The following is a 25,023-nucleotide window of genomic DNA, read 5'->3' as shown; positions in this document are numbered from 1 at the left end:
CAACCATTTACAGAAAGATGAAGAATTCACTGCTTCCAAAGCATCATCCCACCAGAAGGCTGATAAAGTCTCCACTACTTTAGTCCCTGAATTCATGCATATTGTGAATCTATGGAAGATGTATTGCCACATTTCTCTGCACTGAAGAGTTTTCACACACACTGTGTGGAACCAGACTGAAAGTTTGTTTCGGACTGCCTGTCTCTGTGTCTTTGTTCCTTAGTCCATAGACATCCAGCAGCAGCTGACTTTCTTGCTGTCCAGATCTCCCAGTCTGAAGGAGCTCTCACTAGAGGCCAGTGGACTCAAACTGTGAGTTTGTGTGTGAGTGTGTACAGTGACATACTGCAAGGTAGGCAAGCAAGTAAACACTTCCCCAACAGGTATGAGATGCTCAACTTTCCATTTCTGTAGAGATGCTGCTCAATTAGTTTCAGTAGGACTAGGTAGCCGTTTGAATTAGGGATGCACGATAATCAGTATTGGCTGGTATTGGCTTAAGATGAAATATTGGAATCAGCCAAGTTGCCGATTTCTGCCGATATGTCAAACCGATGTAAAGATTTTTTAGGAAAAGAGAGAGACAACTGGTTGCTCATGGAGAACCAGAAACAACAGGATGCACTCAAAGGCAATCTAGGCATTCCAAAAATATATAAAACAAGGAAGGATGTATTAAAAACCCTTTATTGTAGTGGCTAAATCATTAAAAGAGCCAACATATTTTGACCACTGAAGATCATCATGAGGGCTCTAAAAACAGGTTTTTACATCTGTTTTACAAATTTCTTAAAACACCACAAACTAAAACAACACCTTTAGAAAAAGGCTTTGGATTATTATTTTCCTAAGGGCTTTTCCAATTTTAAAGGAAATGTTCTTTATAAATGAATATAAATCAGACAATGAAATTATAGTACTTCACAATGCAAACACAAATAGGCCATATGGTATGGCATGCATCCCTAGTTTGAATGTGTGCGTCAATTTAAAGTGGATTTGTGTCGGATAAAAGTTAAAGTTGTAAAGATGATTCTTAAATTCTTATAAATAGAAGGAGGCTTTACACAGTCTGACCTAGGCTGCAGGCCCAGGGCCCTGATATGGCCAGATATTTTTTAAAGGGACCTAAGGATGCTGTGGTGGAGAGCCCTCTGTACCCTTATGCAGATCCATGCCATCAGCCTGCCATCAGCGTCCTCGGTGTAAGACTTGTCTGCTTGTGAAAAAGGTTGAAATCTGACAATACTAAGGGCCCAACTTTCTTGGCAGTGCAACAGCCAGTTCAAGCTGATATTTTCCAGACCTTTTGATGCTCTTTGCCAGTCTTTGTAGTGTTTTGGAGGTTTGGACCCCAAGTACTATGTCCATCTCAAACATGAGTTTTTTCCTTCAGGAAGGTTTGCCATAAATTCTCTGATGTTGTGATGTTTCTGGGCTGTTGTTTCTGTCAGATGGACTAGGAGACACTGGACCACATGGTTTGTTGTAACTAAGGGAAATAAAGTCTAGTTTACAGGGAGCGATTGAGAACCTTGTTATTCTGCTGCAGGGACTTTGCACTCAAAATGGCAGCTGCCCTGCGGGAGCATGAATCCTCCACCCTGCAATCCATCAACCTCTCAGGCAATCCAATCGAAGACAAAGGTGGGCTCTTTATCTATCATATGTGAGTGGTATAAGCACAGTATGCACTTAGTTGCTCTTGTTCCACCTTGAGCCAGGTGGTTATTTTTACTGTTTGGTTTTGGTTCAGCACAACACTGTTTTTCTTCAATGATACTAAAACAATTGACATATTATTAGTTGTAAAACAGACAATTTTTCACAGTAGACATTTTGACTTGTCAAATCAGGAGACACACAGGTGGAAATAACAACATTAACGATGGCTCCATTTCATGCAGTGTCTTAGTGACCCATGTCAATCAGTATGTTTACATGACATTGGAGGAAATTGATTTATTGTGTTAGTCTGACTAAAACTGGACTTTTAGGTGTTAACATGTTTGTCAGACTGACGTTGAACGTCAGTCCAACAGTCAGTTGGACCTATATACAGTCAGTTGGACCTAAACTGTCTTAGGCACTCTGCACATGCTCCACAGTTTCAACCCTGGGCTTTACCCGGAAGTTGAAAGCATTAAATGTGTAACAGAAGAAGCTGGTAACAACATGGTGAAATCTACATCCAGACCCATGCATTTTTGGACAAACGAGGAGACATGCTGTGTCAGCTGAAAGAGTTAAATATTCTAAAATACGTGGATGCGAGGAAAAAACAGCATTGCAACCTGTTTAAAAAAAGTGGCCGAACAGCTGGACAACGCTCACTTGTTTAGTCTGTGATGTAATAGGTCAACTGGAAAAAGGTCCATTACTAACAGGGTGAAAGGAGAAGTATCACCACCTATTGTAGTAAAGTTGGATATATTTCGGTCAATAAATCGTTCCCTCTCCCATGCTTGTATACTGGGACAAGGACATTAGTCCAATTAAATGGTCTGGTTGAGCTGCAACCATAGCACGATTCAACTGTGCATGTAAATGTAATGCACAGTGCCAGAGACCTGGAACTGACCCACCTAAATGGAACGTGGCCATCATTAGTGGTGGCCAAAGAACACAACTCTATTTCTTGAGGCAAAGTACAGATACTCCTGGTCAAATATTACTCCGATACAAGTGAAAGAGCTGAGTCAAATTATTACTTGTGTTAAAGTACTGTACTTGCTTTTAAATATACTTCAGTATTCAAAGTACCTTTTTTTAATCTTAATGCACTGCATGCACACACACACACACACACACACACACACACACACCAGGTCCTACGTGAATCCACAGCGAACACACTCAGTAAATATATTTCTAACAGTGAACGACATCTTTGCGGGCAAATTCATAAACAGTCGTTTGACCGAACATAGCACAATAACTGCAACTACTACAAGCACAGACAGCTTAATATTCATCTGGAATAAAGCAAAAGGTTACATACTCCAAAATTTCTCAGGTTAGATGGCGAAGTCTTGTAGACCTTGATGAAATTTATGCGTGGCAAACAGAAAACATTTAAAATGATAGAAATCATATGTCATTTGAAAAACTTCAAACATAGACTTATTGTATGGTCATTGGTGATCTGGTGAGGAATCTTAATCTCCATCTGCTGCTGTAGCCATAGTAACACCGCATAACCAAATACTGAATACTTTAACTGTACTTAAGGCAATACTTAAGTAAATGTACAATGTTATTGTTCACCACTGGCCATCATTAATGTCATGAATTCCACCTGTGAAAACGGTCTATAGGCACATGTGATACAAGAAGAACTGGTGACTGTATTCATATCAGTTCTGTATTTTTAAACATTAACAATGTAATATTTCTTTGTGCATAAAGGGTGTACTTTAGAACGACCAACAGGTTTGTTACCATCAGTATACACACTGGGCTGGACTATATCATATACTATATTGTGTGTGTGTGTGTGTGTGTGTGTGTGTGTGTGTGTGTGTGTGTGTGCGCACGCGTGCGTGTTGTGTTTTCATTCCTAGGTGTCATAGCTCTCAGTCAAGAGTTGGGGAATTTAGGTGAAGGACTCAAGCACCTTTCTCTGTCCCGGGTATCCATGACTGCAAGAGGTATGCATGCACGCATGTATGCACACTGTATGTATATATATATATACATATATAGATATATACACACACACATACATACATATATATATGTATACATACCCACTTTGATCTGTCTTAGGGTTGCGTCGGTATGAGATTTTCACAGCATGATAACCATCCCAGAAAATATCGCAGTGTCACGGTATCATGGTATTATAGAAGTATTACTATTATTATTATTATCAGTCAGAATTACCTTTAAAGGAATGGAAATGCAAGAGTTATTTTTGGTTGTACAGATGTTTTATTACTGTAATTTTTAGTACTGTAATTGAAATTTGAAACCATTTTGTAATGGAAGCTTGAGTAAAAAGGTGAGATTCTTCATCCAGTTGCATTTTTTTCAGTGTCATACATAAGCAATTGTGCACTGTCAATTTTCGTATCATGGTATACCTTGAAATCAGTGGTGGCTGCTGGTCTTTTCAAACAGGGGAAGCTCACTTTAAGTTTACATCATAAAATTTGTCATATTGTAGCGAGGCAGTAACTTATAAAAGGAACATTTAATTGAGGCCATTTTTCAACCACAGTCATGCTATAGAACCAAAACAAAATACACCTCAAAGATTTTCACATGGGTTTAAACACCTGAACTGTACTGTACAAACGGTGAAAATGAGCTTTATAGCTTATGGAAATAAGGAACTCTTGACGGCACTCTGTCAGAAGACTCACAAATATCCGGATGGGACTGAGCTTGAAATGCGAAGCGCTGTCCGTCACAAAGGGGTTCCGCCTTTTAGACGATTCCTCCAATCATTATGCATACATCGTGCGTCCTTTCCCGCCTTCCGCTCCATTAGGTCCCAGGGAAGCTGAGCCTCCCTGGAAGTGTCGCAATGACTGTCTCACTTTGCTGCATGAAAAAAACCTGCTCAGCGCTGTCTCATAGGAATGCTTGGAGGCTCCGCGTCCACTGTGCTGACACGAGAATGTATGACAGAGAGGTCACATTTGAAAACTGGTGATAAACAGCTGAAGTTTGAACATCATAGTCATGATGTGAAACGCATCCTAGCACACGTTTAATGCAATGTAAATTCTTATTTTAATGTAAATTCAATAGTGCATATTTGACCATTTCTTCTATGAAATATTAGGGGAGGTTCAGCCTCCCTTGTTGTCTCAGAGCAATCGCCCCTGCTTGAAACCAGTATACCACTACAACCCTAGTCCGTCTGTCACTGTAGTTTTATTAACTAGGAGGATGTACAGCGTGGAGAGAGAGGTGGAGGTGGAGGTTACATTAAACGAAGTTGGATGTCACCTGGATGGTGTACTATGACATAATTCCAACTGTGATATTTGGAAATCTGTATCCTGCAACTATCAGTGTCATTTCAAACTAGATGAAATTCTCTCACAACGTTGCCTTTGCATCCTGTGATCCTCCTCCACCATCATGATGGCTGTTTCTTCATGGTGTGATCTGCCTGTCTCCAGGTCTGGGCTGTCTGAGTCAGGTGTTATCCTCCTCTCATCTGTTCTCAGCATCTCTGACCCACCTCGACCTGTCAGATAACCCCGGCAGTCTGGTAACTGAGGAGGCCACGGTACGCTCTGCACTCTGTGTGTTCATGTCATGTGGATACATACACAATACACATACTGTGCATACACATCCAGAGGTGGAGCTGTAACTGGGAATTTCTGGAGATATCTAGTAATTTATGTATGTTATACTACAGTTGCAATCCAAATGATTCAACCCCCATTTCAAATAAAATTTGTTTTCAAAATGTACAAACTTTTAGCTTTTTGCAGTACACAAATCAAACAAGAACAATATAAATAGCTCAACACAACTGATATTTACAAGTGATTTCTCCCAATTCATCACATATCGCTTTTACTACTGCAGTCTCAAAATTATTCAACCCCTATATGATAAGTGTCTTTAGTACATAGTAGAGCACCCTTTTACTGTTTTAAGCTGCTGCAAACATGACGCACACTTCTGAGGAAGGGGGAAGTTTCCAGCGAAACATGTCAAGGTATGTAATATCCTAACATGTCTGAGATAAAAGAACACTAAAGTCATTATCATAAACTAAAGACATAATGAACACCATTCAACTATTAGGCATAGTGAGATTCCAGCCGCTGGCAGCATTCCTTAGGATTGTTAGCCCATTCTTCATAGTCAATGAGCTCTAGTTCACTAATATTCTTGGGTTTGCATGCTGCAACCCCCTTCTTCAAATCGTGCCAGAGATTCTCTATTGGGTTCAAGTCAGGTGACTGTGATGGCCACTCCAGAATTTTCCAGGACTTCTTCTGAAACCAAGCCTTGATGGACTTGTAGGTATGCTTTGGATCATTATCCTGTTGGAAGGTCCAATGACACTCAAGTTTCAGTTTCCTCACAGACGGCATGACGGTTTCTCCTAGGATTTCCTGATCCTTGACTGAATCCATCTTGCCCTCTACACGCTGCAGGTTTCCAGTGCCAGAGGAAGCAAAGCAGCCCCAGAGCACCCCTGAACCACCACCATGCTTTACTGTAGGCAGGGTGTTCCTTTTAGAGTATGCTTCATTCTTTCTCCTCCAAACATACCGCTGACCCTCAGGCCCGAAAAGTTCCAGTTCTGTGTCATTGCTCCACAGAACAGAATCCCATTTGAGCATATTGGAGCTGACTTTTCTTTTGCTTGTGGGTGGTGTACGTTTTGGAATTCGGGTATAGAGAACTTCAGCATTTAGTATGCACCTTACTGTGAAAACTGAAACCTCAGTGCCTGCTGCCACTAAGTCTTGCTGCAGGTCTTTTGCAGTCACTCAATGTTTTTTTTTACCACTTTTTTACCACAGGGATCAGATGGCAGCCATTGATAGCTTCCTCTTTCTGGCACGTCAAGGTAGTGTAGCCAGTGTTCCTTTAACTTTGAACTTGTGGGCTATGCTTCCAACTGTATCTTTAGGAACATTCAGTGCCTTTGCTGTCTTTTTGTACCCTTCTTTTTTTATGCAAGGCAAGGATCTCTTTTCTCTTTTTGAACAGTTCTCTTGATTTAGCCATATTTCTCAACATGCAATCAAACGTCACAATCAACAAACCCCTAGTCAGTCCAGGTATTTGATGTGTTCTATCTCAAGCACACCTGATGCAACTAATGAAGCCCTTGATCAGTTGCATCAGGTGTGCTTGAGACAACATCTGATTTGCAAATGTGTGCACTTATGAGGGCTTCTTTTAAGGGGGTTGAATAATTTTGAGACAGCAGTAGTCATTAAAAGTTGCATTTTGTGTTGAATTTTGCAAATAAACCTAATTTGCAGTGGTGGTTGAATAAGTTTGATTGCAACTGTATAATCATATACTAAAGCTTTATACAGTTTTACTTTCAAGTTTCAGAGTTTTTATTTGTCACATTCTCAACATAGCTCCACATTGTGCAGTTAAATGTTCATAGTTCAAAAAAGTGAACAAATAGTGTAAAGAAAGCAAGATGTAAGCACAGTTTACCCAGAGAGACAGGACTGCAGCTGGCAACAGCAGCACCATCTTAATAAGCATAATAAATAATGATAAATATACAGTACAGGCCAAAAGTTTGGACACACCTTCTCATTCAATGCGTTTTCTTTATTTTCATGACTATTTACATTGTAGATTCTCACTGAAGGCATCAAAACTATGAATGAACACATGTGGAGTTATGTACTTAACAAAAAAAGGTGAAATAACTGAAAACATGTTTTATATTCTAGTTTCTTCAAAATAGCCACCCTTTGCTCTGATTACTGCTTTGCACACTCTTGGCATTCTCTCGATGAGCTTCAAGAGGTAGTCACCTGAAATGGTTTCCACTTCACAGGTGTGCCTTATCAGGGTTAATTAGTGGAATTTCTTGCTTTATCAATGGGGTTGGGACCATCAGTTGTGTTGTGCAGAAGTCAGGTTAATACACAGCCGACAGCCCTATTGGACAGCTGTTAAAATTCATATTATGGCAAGAACCAATCAGCTAACTAAAGAAAAACGAGTGGCCATCATTACTTTAAGAAATGAAGGTCAGTCAGTCCAGAAAATTGCAAAAACTTTAAATGTGTCCCCAAGTGGAGTCGCAAAAACCATCAAGCGCTACAACGAAACTGGCACACATGAGGACCGACCCAGGAAAGGAAGACCAAGAGTCACCTCTGCTTCTGAGGATAAGTTCATCCGAGTCACCAGCCTCAGAAATCGCAAGTTAACAGCAGCTCAGATCAGAGACCAGATGAATGCCACACAGAGTTCTAGCAGCAGACCCGTCTCTAGAACAACTGTTAAGAGGAGACTGCGCGAATCAGGCCTTCATGGTCAAATAGCTGCTAGGAAACCACTGCTAAGGAGAGGCAACAAGCAGAAGAGATTTGTTTGGGCCAAGAAACACAAGAAATGGACATTAGACCAGTGGAAATCTGTGCTTTGGTCTGATGAGTCCAAATTTGAGATCTTTGGTTCCAGCCACCGTGTCTTTGTGAGACGCAGAAAAGGTGAACGGATGGATTCCACATGCCTGGTTCCCACTGTGAAGCATGGAGGAGGAGGTGTGATGGTGTGGGGGTGTTTTGCTGGTGATACTGTTGGGGATTTATTCAAAATTGACGGCACACTGAACCAGCATGGCTACCACAGCATCCTGCAGCGACATGCCATCCCATCCGGTTTGCGTTTAGTTGGACCATCATTTATTTTTCAACAGGACAATGACCCCAAACACACCTCCAGGCTGTGTAAGGGCTATTTGACCAAGAAGGAGAGTGATGGAGTGCTGCGGCAGATGACCTGGCCTCCACAGTCACCGGACCTGAACCCAATCCAGATGGTTTGGGGTGAGCTGGACCGCAGAGTGAAGGCAAAGGGGCCAACAAGTGCTAAACACCTCTGGGAACTCCTTCAAGACTGTTGGAAAACCATTTCAGGTGACTACCTCTTGAAGCTCATGGAGAGAATGCCAAGAGTGTGCAAAGCAGTAATCAGAGCAAAGGGTGGCTATTTTGAAGAAACTAGAATATAAAACATGTTTTCAGTTATTTCACCTTTTTGTGTTAAGTACATAACTCCACATGTGTTCATTCATAGTTTTGATGCCTTCAGTGAGAATCTACAATGTAAATAGTCATGAAAATAAAGAAAACGCATTGAATGAGAAGGTGTGTCCAAACTTTTGGCCTGTACTGTAAATGAAAATTATAAGAAATATGTGCAAAATTAAAAGGGGCACACTTTATTGATGACCTCATGAGCTGAAAGTCCTGGTAGATGTGTGGGGATGGATGTTCTACATGTCCCAGGTAACACTGACTTGTGAGAATAACAATAAATTGACTTTTCAGCAACACTTTGACTGTGCACTCTGCAGCAGAGCATGCCTAAACATCTGAAACACATACCACACAGTATAGATATTCATTATGTGTGTGTGTCTTGCAGTTTCTCTTCAAGTTCTTGTCCAGCACTAACTCTCTGTCTCATCTGGACCTCAGTGATACCAACTGCCCTCTGGACACGGTCAGTGACTGACACTTTATACAAATGTTATAACTGCTTTTCTCCTCACCTCTCACTTGAAGGAATAATATTCAAATATTTTGGAAAGTCAGCTTGCTTTCAGAGGAGAAGATCAATATGAGTTTATCTTTTTGTGTCCAGTAAAGAGATATATCTAAGATGTGGTTAATCTAACTTAGCATAAATACTGGTTGTAGGGGGAAGTGTTAGCCTACAGTAGCTCCTTCATCATGTAACTCCAGAGTTTATTTCTTTCGGTAAGCACTGGAGCTAGGTTTGATGCTTTAACAAATAATCATTATTTCATCTCGTCTCATTCTATTTGTTTCTAATCAGAGGTGTAGTAATGAGGGGGGAAGTGGCACTACCTACTCAGAAAGCCTGGAAATTATAAGAAATCCTGACATTTGTTCAGCAACTCTTAAAATTGCAATTGTTAATAATTTATTGCTGTTCGCAAAATAAATTATTTAACAGACAATTTCTTGTATCTAAAACAGACAGAAGTGGGGAAAAATAACAGCTGTTGACAAATTTCTTGCGAACCCAACTTGTTAGCAGTATTTCAGAATGGTTTAATACTGGCATGATCAGCTGCAGCTGTTACAACATATTCTGTGACCACTGTAAAATGATGTGACTGAGTGATGAGAATAACCTGAACTGATTCAGTTATTTGTAAATAGGAGACAATGGATGAGGGGAAGGATTTAAGGGGAGAGGGGCCCACTAAGGCTTCATATATGGGGTCCAGATTTTTGTGCTGGCCACTGTTGTTAATTGAACTAATGTGAATTATTATGGGTCACATGACTTGGATTCGACTCAACGACTCAACCACTCAGCGACTCGACGACTTGACAACTCAATGAGAAAAAAACACTTGCAACTCGACTTGGACTTCAACACCAGTGAGTTGTGACTTTATTTGGACTTGAGCGTGCTGACTATAAAATACATGATTTCCCCAAACCCAAAGATTAAAAGGTATATTTAAAAAGTGTGTCACCAATCAATACATTTACCCTAATTTCCTGAATCAGCTAACATTAACGCTATTTACTCCCAGAAAGTTAACGCTCTGATTCCTCAGATCCACTTTGTTTGAACCAATCTGACACCATCCAGTCAAGTTGCAGCAGAGAACAATGAAGAACTGACGTTACCTTATTGAGCACCAGTTGGAGAAAGTGATACGAAAGATGCAGTGGTCAACAAAAACCAAATTACAGGATGCAAATCTTGTGGGTCAAAAATTACAGTTGAGGCTTAAATTGACATAGTTAGTGAGCTAATGCTTAGCGAACATTGGTTTAACAGCTAAGTAACTATTTAAGAAACTTTTATAAAGCATTCATGATTTTTGTACATTTAATATATTGTTACTCCATTGTTAAAACAGCAGTACATTTAGTGAGGAACACATTATGACTTGTTTAGGACTCGAAACTCAAAGTTTAGGATTAGGGATTTGACTTGGGACCTACCTAAGACTTGACACCTACTTGTGACTTCCAAAACAATGACTTGGTCCCACCTGTTGTTATGTGTTCTTCTGTGTTTGTTATTCTGCACTGAACACTTTCTCATTGTAACTTTCTCTCGCAGTTATTTGTGTCCCTGTCTGCTGGATGTTGTTACAAACTGCTGCACCTGAACCTGGCCAGGAATCCTTTCAGCCACAGGTCAGTTCCACTGTTCCACTTCACTAATGTCAGAGGCTGTTTCTGAGATGTCAGACATCTTTGCAGTATTCAGACACAAGGAAGTCAGTATTATTGCACGCAACATTGATTTACAATTGTGGTGACCTCCTCCCAGGCTACCTTTGCATCATCAGCCCGTGGAGGTCTGCTCGCAGTTCCGTATATTCGGACACTGCGAGCTTGGACCTCCTGGACCAAAACATAAGTTTCCTCCTGGGAGAAGTTTGGCCGTCTGACGCTGCTGCTCTCTTCTGCCATGGTGAATTGAGTAAACTCTCATTACGCCTTCGCGCGGCGCATTTAAGGGCGAGGAGAGGGGCTCATTTGATTGGTGGGATGTGTGTAAAACCCACTCCACGCCTTCTCTCCTCCCTCTTTCCGACTTGAGCAGGTAGGAGGGACGGAGGTGGGAAAGAGGAGTAGCTGCGCCAGGCGCACGGTGTGCCAAACTTACAAAATCCGCCTGGCCACACTCAGTTGGCGAAGCGCAGGTGCGCTACGCCTCTGCCGCGCCCAGTCTGCGAAACTAGAGCCCCTAGTCTCAACCAATAGCAACTAAGTATGTGTAGAGGAGATCATGATTGTTTCCGTGTCTAACCAGCTGATATTGTATAATATTGAAAAAGCAAACACGTGAGCACACTCAAATAGAAAAAAATGAATGAGGTGCACAATGCTGATGAAGGTTTACGGCTGAAACGCGGACATTTATGAGCGCTGGCCTCCTTTGATATTTATTGTATAATATTGGCCATGAAAAGTACAAACTGCCCCTGAGAGATGCTGCCTGGCTGGCTGGTGAGTCAGGAGACAGACACCGAATGTCAGCAAATAGAAAATGTATGACTAACATCATATTTCCCTGTATTTATGAGCATTCTAGCAAACATTAGCTAGCAAGCTAGCCTTCCGCATCCCCATCAGGCACTGCCCACATTCAGCACCAATATCACCTCGGCAAGCGATGATCACTTGCCTGTGTGACCATGCCCTGACGTGAACCAAAATGTTAATGAATCAGTTGGTGGAATCCACTCTATGATTTGGTTGATAAAATTGAGTGAAAAGGAAACACAGCCTATGACAGTGTGTGTGTGTGTGTGTGTGTGTGTGTGTGTGTGTGTGTAGAAAGGTGCGGGAGGTGACCAGGAGCATTCGAGAGTTCTTCAGTCAGAGCTGTGAGCTAAAATATGTGGGCCTGTCTGCAACCAAACTACCTCCACAAGCTCTCAGGTGAGTTGATTCCCAAAGAATGCAATAATATAATATTCTTTTTTTTTTATCATGGATGTCAAACTTCTTTACCATGGGAATTGCAGTTTGACAAAATAATCTTCACTCAAGGTCCACTTACAAGCCGGGATGTGTAAGAAGTAGGACTGTCGTCACATGGGCGCATGCTCGTGCAGCGACCAGCAGCAGATGTGAATGACGCTCGCTTGTTTCGAGCTTTTGTCGTGTTATGTTAGACTGCTTTTTGTTGATTTCTCGTCAGCTTTTAACACGATCCTCACAAACAGATCACAACAAGTAAAAGTGAATGGAACATTGTCCAGCCTTCTAACATCCTCCACCGGTTCACCTCAAGGCTGTGTTTTGTCTGCCCTTTTATACAGTTTGTACACAAATGATAGTTTTAGCCACCATATCGACAGTTTCATCATAAAGTACGCAGATGATTCTGTTATCGTCAGCCTGCTTCGGGATGATGAAGTTGGTCACGGCCAGGTTCTTGTTGATTTTATATCTTGGTGTTAAGAATCCTTCCTCCAAATCAATGTCTCTAACACAAAGGAGGTTTGTATTGATTTTAGACGACCATCTCCAGTTCCTCAATGTAGTGTCGTTCACAATCAGCCAGTTGAGCTGGTGACCAATTACAAGTATCTTGGCACTATAATTGATAACACACTCAAATTTGATGTGAACTGTGATATGCTTTGCAAAAAAGGTCAGCAACGCCTCTTTTGTCTGAGGAAGCTCGCCAAATTCCAGGTAGATAAGAGCCTGATGAAAATGTTTTGCAGTGCTTTTATCGAATCTGTCGGGTTTCTTTTTTCTTTTTCTATATTTCCAGGAATATAAGCTTCTTCCTTCTGGCCTCCGCCTAAATGTTCCCCCAGCTACTAAAAACAGATACAAATTTTCCTTTGTGCCTCTCTCCATCCGGGCTCTAAATGCTGTGGATCGGAGGAGGTAACTGCACTGTGGTTTAAAACTTCCATTGCTACTATTTTGTACCTGTTTGTTTATTTATTTATTTATTTATTTAACACCTGATTTGGGGGACACAGTCCTGGCTAGAAACGCAGCGATGTCTCGCTTTTCAACTGCAAACCAGCGGCTTTTTGTAGCACCATCCTAATATACCATCCTCGTACCAGAATAACCAACAACGCCCCCATCCCAAAACATGGCCAAAAGGGCTCTCAGTTACAAGTTTATAGTCTAAATTCAGACTTCCAGCGTTCCAGCGTGTCCGAACTGCATGCTGGGTAACATGCAAACTAGCTGGCTGGCGTCACGCCCAGAGTAAATTAAAGCAAAAAACAAAGAAATTAGGACTCGGCTCGTTCGCGAACGTCACATCACTAGTTGGTAAACAATGGAGGAGAAACTAGTGGTAGAGGTTGCTGGATACCCAGAGCTGTACGGTCCAACGATAGATAGCAGGTTGTCAGTCTGCCCTCGGCTCATCCAAAAATGTGCCTGGAAACGGCCATCTTCGAGTTGAAGCTCCTGGACCAACTGGTGGTTCTCCCCATGATCCACCCTCTATTTTATTGTCTCATGTACCCACGCAGATCTCTGTTTCCATGTGCCCAACTATTTGCTGACAGCCTCTCATTCTCAACCAGAGCTACAGCATGTACCCTCTGCCTGTGCATTTTAGGAACTAGCTACTAATTACTGTGAAAAAAATAAATAAACAGTAGATTGATTCCACAGGAAGGATAGTGTAAGGACGTGAAAGAGGCGCAGCAAGCGTTTTTTACTGGTGGCATTTAATTACAAAAATAAAAATAGAAGGCAGTGCGGTGCAAAACGCTTTCTGTGTGACCAGCGCCTAACGCATCACCCCCAACACTGATTTAGGGATTACAGTAAAATGACATACATACATACACATATATATATATATATATATATATATATATATATATATATAAATGATTTCAGTTGGACTTGGAGATTGTTTGATCAGAGTGGGGTATTTTGTTTGTTTAATGGTGTAATGGTATTATAAGCTATGTGCAGCTAAACTACACCCTCAATCTCTCTTCTATACCTAAAAACCAGTTCTATAACCTACTGCCATTGGTACAGTAAATTGGAACACTTTAACACTGCCAGTGAGAGTAGCCAGCATTGTGTTTGATCTATAAAGAGCTTTAGACCTTTATTTTCTTACAGTAATGGAAAGTATAGCATTATGGCTAGGTTAAAGGTTAATGTATGTACAGTTACAAACCAAGGGTCCCCAGTAACGCTACTCTATTATTTCAGTTACTACCATGGACAGGAACTTGTTGGGCATCTCTGATGTAATTCATATCCCTTTTAACCCCTTGAGTCCTAGGCTATTTTGGCCATCTGTGAATCATTTTTGATTTTGCCTTTATATAACACATAAAAAATGTTTACCATACCAATGTTTGGTACCTTTTCTTTTCAGCACAACATCACCTGCATTACCTTACAGTTATCTTTTCACTATGACATACTGTGTAAATATATTGGAACCAAAAACACACAACAAACATAAAATCTGATTTGGAAAATAATGTTGTTGGTTTTTTTACTATTAACAACACATGTTTTGAAGCTGTTTAAGTTACAGTAATGGCTGGCTTTGTTGCCACCTTACAATTTGCCGGAGCCAGAAAAAGTTGTGTACAGTGATGGAAGGCAGTGTGGAGCTGAACTGAGGAAAGAAAAACAGGCAGCAACTGTCAGTGACTGTGATTGTCTGATAGTTATCAATCGTGCAAACATATGGTTGACAGTTTGACAAAGTACTATTAACTCCAAAGGTTCATGGTTTTGTTCAAGGAGTAAAGGAAAAGAATATCCAAAGAATATCTGCTATAACATGTATACACTTGTTAATTTCACAGTTTGTTTTTTTTTTGTAACAAGGTTATTACTACAGGGTCTGGCAACCAACACTCGTCTCTTTGGGCTGGAGTTGGACATCAGTAGCTGTGAGGTGCACTGCACACTTACACACAAATGCAAAAGAAAACCCACCTTCATTGTTTGTAATGATGAGGTGCAGCAAACAAATAACTGTATAGCTTTGTGTGTGTGTGTGTGTGTGTGTGTGTAGTTACGTTCAGCAGGAGCTCAGGTGATACAGGAGCACATCTCTGAAGCTACATCTATCAGAAGTCTGGATATCTCTGACAATGGTATGCAAAGCCTCAAAGAGGAAAATCAAGACATACGCACAATTATCTCATCTCAGGACACTGCGCAGAAATGCTAACAGGAACCAAACCAAGGCTATAAGTCTTACTGCTGCAGCACCATGTTTTCACTTAGGTGATGTCACAGTCGTCTGTTAAACTGTGCTGGTTGTGGCAACCCTGATGGAGATGTTTCAAGGGTGAATTTTTTGCTGATATTTTGCTCATTATTTTTACCTGTGCATGTCAGACAGATGAATTACCACTCAATTATTACAATTAAATTTTTTTAAACAGTTAAGTTACATATAGCATAGAAACACAGAACTATTACAGATTACAGCAGGACCATACCATTTACATCAGAAATAAGATAAAAGAACATAGAATATGCTTACGCGGCTGCATAGTCACTAAATTATGTCAGATAATATATAGGCCTATATAAGAATATGTTTTTTCACTTTCTTGCTGAGAGTTAAATGAGAAGATTGATACCTCTCTCATATTTGTTTGCTAAAGATATAGCTACAGTACAGCCAGATGGTTAGCTTAGCTTAGCATGAAGACTGGGAACAAGGGGAAACGGCTAGCCTGGCTCCATCCAAAGGTAACAGAATCCAATGATTGTGATGAGACAAAACCATTTTAGAATGTTGTTGAGAAAAGTTGCAGCAGTGTGAACTGGTCCGTCTAAGCTTGACTCATACTGGCTGATGGTGTCACCTGCAATTCAGCCGGTCAAATCATCAGCAACTGGTTTTAGAACGTAAAGCACGTCATCTGTTTCAACAACCAGTCGGCTTGTAGTGAAGTTTAATGTTTCTCCCTCTCTCCTCTGTCTGTCTGCCTGTAGGTTTTGAGAATGACATGGTGACTTTGGTTCTGTCTGTTGGTCGATGTCACTCTCTACGACACCTCGCACTGGGAAGAAACTTTGCCATGAAGTCCAGGTACTTTGACTCTACCATCATTTCTTCTCCTTAGATGGATTATATATAAACTAGTCCATACCCGGAGATGTGTTATGTATAGAGGAATAAGAAATCAAAAACAGTATATTAGAGGAGATGCAAAATCAGAGCACTGTAAATGCACTATGTAATAAATATTAATGTAAGACAAACAATGTACACTGTTTTTAGAAACATGCTTTTTGCCAAAATACATGGAGCATAGTTTTGGTTGACGGCACGGAGGCGGTCATACAGGTACACACATACAGGTTTCGATCCACAAGTGTTGGAGATAAAGGCTTCCCAGCCAAACTGTGGTCCCAGCGTGCATGTGCAGCTCGCGCTGGTAATGGTGTTCACAGTATGAATGGGTAGTGGACAAAACTGCAAATATAAACAGTAGAAATGTGGGAAAAATGCAAAAACGGCATCATGGCTGTCTGCACGACCAAGATGAAAGCCTATGTGCAAGTTCAAAGAAGTAGGTCGAAGCAGTGAGGAGGAAAACGGATGATGACGGATGGAGGGAGGGACAGAGGTTTCTCCATTTAATAGTAGGATACAAACCTTTGTACACAGACAGCTGGAGATGACTGAAGTCATTGTGGCCATAAAGAAAACAATGCTAAGTTTAAAATTTAAAAAATCACTTGTTCAGCTGCATGTGTGACAGCTGCTGGGTGTATACACTAGGCCCAAATGATACAAAGCTTCTGTGAATACCTATTTAAAAATGTAAATAATATCTATTTTTTTACAGTGCCAGTTTATCAATCAAAATATTATCTTACTAAAGTCTCTCTAAGCAGTCAGAAAAGGGACTAGCATAAAAGGGTAAAAGCGGGTAAAAGCGTAAAAGCATAAAAATGTTGATGAATTCATCTAAGTCCCAGTTTGTTTCAAAGTGGTGCTTGTTAGACTGTCTGAGAGTTTGCACCATTATCCCCATTTGTATGATTTATTGAATCATGACGACAAAGACGTACAAAAAATGCAGAACAGGTTTAATAATTACATATAATTACACATTTCATGTGGTTGGATAACACACTGTAAAAAGTTAAAAACTAAAAGTTCTGTTAAAGCATGAGCAGTGACGACCCTGGGTTATACCTCTCAGGGTACAAATACATTGCTCTAACCGTCATTGATGGAGGTTGTTTGAGCAACATACAGCCTGAGTGGAAGACACTGCTCAGGGCTAGAATAATTACTGAGAGCTTATCTGCATATTTTTGGGGAATCAAATAATTTAATCAGATTTTAATTTACTGGTGACAACAAGGTCTGATTTTACTATTGTAAGGTCACTACATTTGGATATCAATCAAAGCTGAGGCAAGCAAAGGACACTGTTCCTACAAACGTTACGGTGATTACAGCTCAATCAAACCAAATGTTCTTTTGAGTGGCTCAAATGCAGATATAAAATTCATCACCCATACATCTTAGAAATGCACTTTTGGTTGACATTTTAAAGAATGTTTTGCAAACTGCAAAAATAATGATCAGGTAAACTGGCCAAACAACCTAAACAGTGTTTTACTGTAAGGCTACATCTCACACCGTATATTTAATCCCCTCCTTATCATATCACTCACAGCTCTGTCTAGAAAACTGTGTGTATGCTGGTCTGAAGTCTGTGTGAGTTTGTAACTGATGCACATAACCAAACTAACTGACATGTGCAGTTTAAACTTGTACATGTTGTTTCTTCCTTTCCCCTGTCATTCTCGTCATCATTCCATGCTTTCCTCCTTACCTTGTCTGTCATATTTCTTGTTTTCCTGGTTTGATATGTTCCCTTTCTCTCTACCAGAGCTCTCACTGATGTTCTTCATCGTATAGCTCAGCTCATTCAGGATGAAGAGTGTGTGAGTGACACTTCCTTTAAATTAATTCACTCCCAGTCATTAATATTACCCCCCCCCCCCCCCCCCCCCCCCTCCAATGCTTAATTATTAGGTTTGAGCCAGGTACTGAGATGAAACGAGTATCCCCTATAGATTTTTATGAGTAAAAGTATCATCCGAGTGTCAATATCCGCACTCTTGGTGAAGGAAAATCCTTATTTGGGGAGCAGTGTTTAATCTATTACGCTTGTGATCAAAAAGGATCCAAAGCTCAGTGATAATAAAAGTAGCAACTTCTGATCAAATCATTTCAGTATCACATTTAAAATAACAACCTGGCTCAGTCCCATCCATTTCCAGTTTGAGCCACACTCACTTCAGATTCAACCCCTGCCCATTCTGAGTACAGATACAAATGCAGACAGTCTAGTTGGTTGGACTGACACAGAGAGATACAGATATAGATAATGGTCTACTCGCTCATACCTATTAATTATGTGCAACTTGATGATAATCAAACCATACTTCAGTTCACGTTCTCAATGTAAATGTTTCTGCCTAATGTTCCGCAAAAAAAAAAAAAAGTTGCAGTTTCTTATATAGCTGTGTGTGTGTGTGTGTGTGTGTGTGTGTGTGTGTGTGTGTGTGTGCGCGCGCACAGCCCTTGCAGTCTCTATCAGTGTGCGACTCCAAGCTGAAGACAGGGATGCACATCCTGCTGAGCGCGCTGGGCGGCCACGCTGCTCTGGCTGAAGTGGACATCAGTGGAAACAACATCGGAGACACTGGAGCCAAAATGCTGGCTAAAGCCCTGATGAGTAATACCACACTGAGGTACACACACACACACACACACACACACACGCGCACACACACACACACACTAGCCAGTAACCAATTTTTCATCTTAATTTACTATAATTTGTGAATTCAATAAGTTGTATGGCGGCCGTTGACAGTGTGAAGACAACAGCATTACATACTACCATAAAACTTCAATTAATAGCCCAGGCTATTGTTTGCTTAACCCACATCGGGCCATCAGCTGGCCTATATTTAGGACAGGCCTTAAACTCCTTTCACACAAAACTGTTGCTCAATAAAGATGAGAAATACGATCAAATTGTTTATTTAAACCATTATGAATATTAATTGTATAAAAATTAGGCTTCAAATAATATATAAATTATCAATTATTCGTTTAATCTAGCTCTGACGAATAGGGCATCAGAGAAAGAGAGTTACAGCCCTCGATTTACAGCACCCCAGGATTACGGCACCCAGCATACAGACACAACACTTAAACATGTTAAAACAATACTCACAACTTGGATACATTTTTATGAAAAACCCTTTTGATTCTTTAGATCTGAGAACCTTTACAGACTAAAGGAATGTGAATAATTTACACAGTAATCGAGGAATGGACACCTTTTTGTTTCTTTAATTTTTGTCTATCTTGCATGCCATAAATCTTTATGAATTATTCTTTGGTGCTCATGGTTTCAGTTAAATGAACTGAACACGATTGTTAACGTTAGCTCAAATGGATAGCAAAACAACCAGGTTTTATACAGCCAAAGGATTTGTATAAAAATGAACTGCTTGGCAACCAGACCAGGCGTCTAATTGAGACAGGCTTTTATTTGTCAAAATGTGTAGTCACACTGGGTTAGTAAAAGAGACTGGGTATTTAATTGGGCTTAATTTGGCTTTTAATTGAAGTTCTATGGTATTTATTCACATAGCGCTTCTTCCTATTTGGTCCTAGAAAATCATCATGTCAATACCCAGACCGGAACACTGGCTTTTTAACACTACACTCCACACAAGTGGAATAATCTGCAGAGGCTTGTAAAATAAGACAAGCTAATCCCTTTCAACCAATGGAAATCCCTCTTGACTGACTAAGTGCAGTTTGAATGCATGTGTTTTTTGTGAAATGATGTTGTCCATTATGTTGATGTTCTTTTCCTGTTTCTTGTATAATTTGTTGATAGATGCTTTGTGTGCTCCTATTGTTTTATATACTGCAATCAGGGAATCTTTGTAAAAGAGATTTACCTTAATGGCCTTCCCTGTGTAAATAATAATAATAATGATACGACTACTACGACTACTACTACTAATAATAATAATGATAATAATCATAATATCTTCATTCTTTAATAATAAGTTAATCATTAATAATTGTTTCTGAAACACACTGTTGTGCAAATTGCTCCACTTTGTGTCGTAACAGCATTACATAGGAACATTTTTGTGCCACAACCTAACCATTATTTCTCATCCAAATGTTTCCTTTCATCTGTGAGCCTCCTATCAGCCACTAGATGTCATCATTTCATTCTTTTAAAATTAACACTGAGGTCTTGACTGGCTCAGAGTGTTTAAGTATTAGATGTGTTCACTTTGATAATAGATGTTACCTGGTTCACATGCTGGTAGGATACTACACCTCCACCCAGACTGTGGTGTTGACTGTTTGCCATCCTCAACCAGACTTAGACAGACTTGTCCCAGCTATAGCTTTACTTCTTGAACTGACTTCTCTCTCTCTCTCTTTCTCTCTCTCTGTCCCTCTCTTTCAAGGAATTTAGCATGGGACAGAAACAATGTAACTGCCAGAGGTTTCCAGGATGTGGCTGATGCCTTGGAGAGGTCATACATTTACACACGCACACACACACACACACACACACACACACACACACACACACACACACACATTTATTAACCAAGGTACACTATGAGCCAGAGTTGATTCATTCTAAAAAATAGTTTAGCACTAGTTGCAGCATCACAAACTGGCTAAATTTATAAATTTGGTAAATCTGGTAAATTTATATTCACCTGAAAATAAGAATCAATGTGTTGTGGACCTTTAAGTACATAATTTTACATTAAGTGCTTAACGTTGCATGAGGATACACTGAGTACTTGACAAATCCAAATGTTGACCTGTAATGAAAATAGTGTAGATGTAATGTAAATCACCAGTTATTTCAGTTTATCACAACACATAAATATGGGGGGGACATAAATATGTGTGTGGTTTTGAGACATTTGACTCAGAACCACAAACCTCAAACTGATGATGGCGCTTTAGGGAAAGTCAGTGTATCACCACAGGATTTATCCACTGGGCACCATGAATACAAACTTTCAAGGCAACCTATCCACTTGTCAGAGGCATAGCACCAACTTCTGGGCCCTATGGATAAGCAGTCCCAGTGGGCCCCCCGCCCTTCCTCTCTTGAGCCATGTATCTCTCATGCACCTTTTAATTTTTTTTTCACAAAGTCTGTTTGCTTTCTTTCCCCTTTCTTTCTATTCTGTTTTGGAACCCTGATATAGCTTTCTTTGGGAAAGACATGAGAGTGTTCACTGGTTTGCTTCAGAGAGCCTCCACTATTTTTTATACAAAGTTCAGTCTTTCAACCAATTTATTTCGTCAATTTTATTTCAGTTATGGCACTTATTACTTAGAAATAAAAAAAGTAAAAACCAAACCAAACTTTTCATTTCAGGCTTTTTGAGGGCCCCCCTCCCATTCGGGCCCTGGGTAATCAGTCCCACTTGAAATGTACTGCACTGCACAGTATGCATGGTGGATTAACCCTATTTGAATACAGTGGATGAAAATTTTGATGGAAGGATTCTATGTTGTGCAGGAATTTCACTCTGCAGCAGGTGTCTCTCCCTCTCGCTGATATCACACAGAGTTACCGCAGCAACCCTGACAGAACAAAAGAGGCTCTGCACAAGGTCAGTGTGTGTGTGTGTGTGTGTGTGTGTGTGTGTGTATAAATATAAGTCTATGTTTAGTAGTTACAGTTATCAGTGTGTGGGAAAATATGACTAAAACCCACACCAATTAAATTGTTGAAGGTGTTGATAACACTTTGTCATGATCTAATCTGGAGGATAATTAAAAAAGTGAATGATGTACTGTAAACACCATTTAGCATGCCTCCTCTCTGTGTCAAGTGGTGGTGAGGGGTGTGGGTAAAAATGTTATGTTAGTAACATACATGTGTAACAAAACAATTATTCAGTTTACACCTTGTGTGTGTGTGTGTGTGTGTGTGTGTGTGTGTGTGTGTTTGTGTGTGCAGATTCAGCAGTGTTTAGACAGAAACAACCAGAGACAGTCTGAAAGAGCGGAACTTCAGCAAGTTTTTAAAGTACAACAATCTGAGAAGGTAAGAAGCATGATAGAAATAGAACATTTGGTATTGGAGGTCAGTGGACAACAGCAGTAAAATATACTGCTGATTAAAGAAGTACTTCACTGCTGGAAAGATGGTCTTTTCATAAAACTGTCTAAATAATAATAATAATAGTACATTTTATTTGATAGGTGCCTTTCAAAACACCCAAGGTCACCTTACAGAGCAAATGCCAACAAGTAATAAACAGAACAAGAGACATGAATTGGACAGACACATGTAAGAGCTGGGATAAAAACAGTTATACTGTAGAGATAAAAGGGAAACACAGAGTGTTAGAGTGTACAAGCCAGTTTGAACAGGTGGGTTTTGAAGTGGGATTTGAATGATGTTAGGCTGTCAGACTGTTGAACGTGTGAGGGTAGGGAGTTCCAGAGCCTGGGGCAGTGCAGCTGAAAGCCCTGGCACTCATGGTGCTGAGGCGTGAGGTAGGAATGGATAGGAGACCAACAGAGGAAGAGCGCAGGGACTGGGACAGGGTGTACTCCTGGAGAAGGTCAGAGATGAGTTGGGGCTAGGTTGTGGAGGGCCTTGAAGGTGAGCAGAAGGTTTTTGTGGTCAATCTGGTACTGAACTGGGAGCCGGTGTAGTTGGATGACAATGGGGGTGATGTGGTCAGATGTTTTCATTCAGGTAATGATCCGGGCAGTTGAATTCTGAATGATCTGAAGCCTGTTGAGGAGTTTGGTGGGAAGGCCAGAGAGAACTGCATGACAGTAGTCAATAGGGGATGTAACAAATGCGTGGACCAAGCCCTCGGTGCTGGATTGGGACAGTGATGACGGAGTCTGGAAATGTTGTGAAGGTAGAAGAAAGTAGTCCAGGTAATGTTTTGTATGTGAGGTTCAAATAATAAAGTGCTGTCCAGAATGATACTGAGGCTCTTGACTTGGCTGTAGAAGGACACAGGGAAGTTATCAATGATGAGGTGAGGGACGTGGGTGCTTTAGATTTTGGCCAGGGTGTTTTTGGAACCGATAAGCAGGGCCTCAGTTTAGCTCGCTGTTGAGCTTAAAAAAGTTCTTGCTCATCCAACTCCTGATGTCCTCAAGGCAAGTGGTAAAGGAGTTGGTAGGAAAGGCAGCGGAAGGTTTAATGGAGATGTAGACCTGTGTGTCATCTGCATAACAGTGGAAATGGACATCATGGTGACAAAGGATGGTGCCCAGGGGAGGTAGATGATGAATAGAAGTGGACTCAGTACAACTACAAACTGTTGTAGATAAGTTGTGAAAGAGAAAACTGCGTCTCCAGTGATCCCAATGCCAGCTATGCCCTCCAGGAGTAGTGGGTGGGAGATGGTTTTGAACACAACACCGCGGTCAAGGAGGATAAGGATTGTGAGCAGTCCAGAGTCAGCTGCATGGAGGAGGTCGTTGTTTTTTTTATTTAACCAGGGTTGTTTCAGTACCGTGTTTTGGAAAGCAGATTGGAAGGGCTTATGGAGGTTGTTTGGGTAGAAAGATGCAAATACTTTTTAAAATTAGTACTACATGACCAGAGAGAAGAAAGAGTTGTGGCATTCACTTTTGCTCAGGAAGTAGAAAACCTACAATTACCAGAATGCACTGGACCAATAAACACTCCCACTGGTAGATGATGTAATGTGAGCTGCCCGTCCTTAAACAATATAGTGGCCGGCTGGTAACAGTTGCCCTTTTTTTACAGTTAAACACTAAGCTAAAATATGTCTCTGAAAACATTTAGGCAAAAACAAAAGGACAACGCAGTAACAGAAACTTGGTTTATGTCTGATCAGCATTGCCTAGTTTTACCGTTTGATCATAGTTTGGTCTGAGTTTAAGAGAGGGGTTGGGGGGTCCCTCTCTATTTTGGTCTGTTTCTATTCTTTTTCTGTCCTAATAAGGAAAGTACAATCTGTCGTTTGTGCAACAGTCGTAGATAATAGCAGGTAGATCTGGGCACCGGCAAGATGGAGTGAAGTGTACCACAATTCATTTACACATACTACCGACTGTGTTATGACACAAAGCTGGTTGAAAATCGGTCAAGTATCCCTTTAATATAGTATAATAAATGTAGCACAATAGAAAGATAAGTCCGAATCAGGCTTCACCGGGATACAGTGTAGTATTAATTCATTTTACAATAAATAAGTAAAATAAATAAATCAGTCAAACTAAGTCCTATCATATCAGAGGTGGAGCTCTGTGACTGAAGCACATCTGATGGTTAAAAAAAAAACTATATTGTTCACATATACCAGTTTCTGTCTAGGTCAGCCCTGTCTTGGTTGTCCTCCATTATAGCAGGTCAAGGGTATGTGTCGGCAGTTGGAGGACCGCCTTCAGCGTTTAAACCACTGCAACATTCAGGAGGTCCAGGCCGACATCCTGGCAGCACACGAGGCACTGCACAACGCCAGGGAGTCCTTCAAGGTACAAGCTACTCAGATGGGTTTGCATAATCGTCATGAATTATACAAGTTTGGGCCAAAATAATCACAACCAGGCCTTGCCAGATTTCAGTGGGACCAAAGTACATGTCAACAATATGTTAAATAATAATACAGTTGTAAATGAGATATATACACTTAGTGGCCACTTTATTAGGCACACCTGTAAAATTTAAGTTTGATACAGCAGCTCAGCTTTTACAAAGATATTAATGTTCAGGTTTGATAGACAATGTCAGAGAGGCATTTGTGTAACTATATG

General features: G+C 40.6%; 1 protein-coding gene across 5 annotated transcripts in view; it reads left to right on the top strand.

Annotated features, from left to right (window-relative positions):
• carmil2 (capping protein regulator and myosin 1 linker 2) overlaps positions 1–25,023 on the top strand; it is a 96,590-nt gene that overhangs the window by 12,953 nt on the left and 58,614 nt on the right. For 4 of the 5 annotated variants that reach the window (XM_078168267.1, XM_078168268.1, XM_033635511.2 and 1 more), the window contains exons 10-25: positions 224–312; positions 1,553–1,647; positions 3,564–3,650; positions 5,136–5,245; positions 9,112–9,189; positions 10,798–10,874; positions 12,024–12,128; positions 15,036–15,105; positions 15,226–15,307; positions 16,161–16,257; positions 18,080–18,134; positions 18,775–18,947; positions 20,706–20,774; positions 21,788–21,881; positions 22,232–22,318; positions 24,616–24,744. In XM_078168267.1, coding sequence (XP_078024393.1) covers positions 224–312; positions 1,553–1,647; positions 3,564–3,650; positions 5,136–5,245; positions 9,112–9,189; positions 10,798–10,874; positions 12,024–12,128; positions 15,036–15,105; positions 15,226–15,307; positions 16,161–16,257; positions 18,080–18,134; positions 18,775–18,947; positions 20,706–20,774; positions 21,788–21,881; positions 22,232–22,318; positions 24,616–24,744 — 1,497 coding nt within the window. The remainder of the gene's footprint in view (positions 1–223; positions 313–1,552; positions 1,648–3,563; positions 3,651–5,135; positions 5,246–9,111; positions 9,190–10,797; positions 10,875–12,023; positions 12,129–15,035; positions 15,106–15,225; positions 15,308–16,160; positions 16,258–18,079; positions 18,135–18,774; positions 18,948–20,705; positions 20,775–21,787; positions 21,882–22,231; positions 22,319–24,615; positions 24,745–25,023) is intronic. The other variant, XM_078168269.1, reaches the window with a different exon arrangement.

This window comes from Epinephelus lanceolatus, chromosome 5 (assembly GCF_041903045.1).
Source record: "Epinephelus lanceolatus isolate andai-2023 chromosome 5, ASM4190304v1, whole genome shotgun sequence".
Lineage (NCBI taxonomy): Eukaryota > Metazoa > Chordata > Actinopteri > Perciformes > Serranidae > Epinephelus > Epinephelus lanceolatus.
Note: the sequence above shows the minus strand (reverse complement) of the source record. Positions and strands in the feature narration are given on the sequence as shown.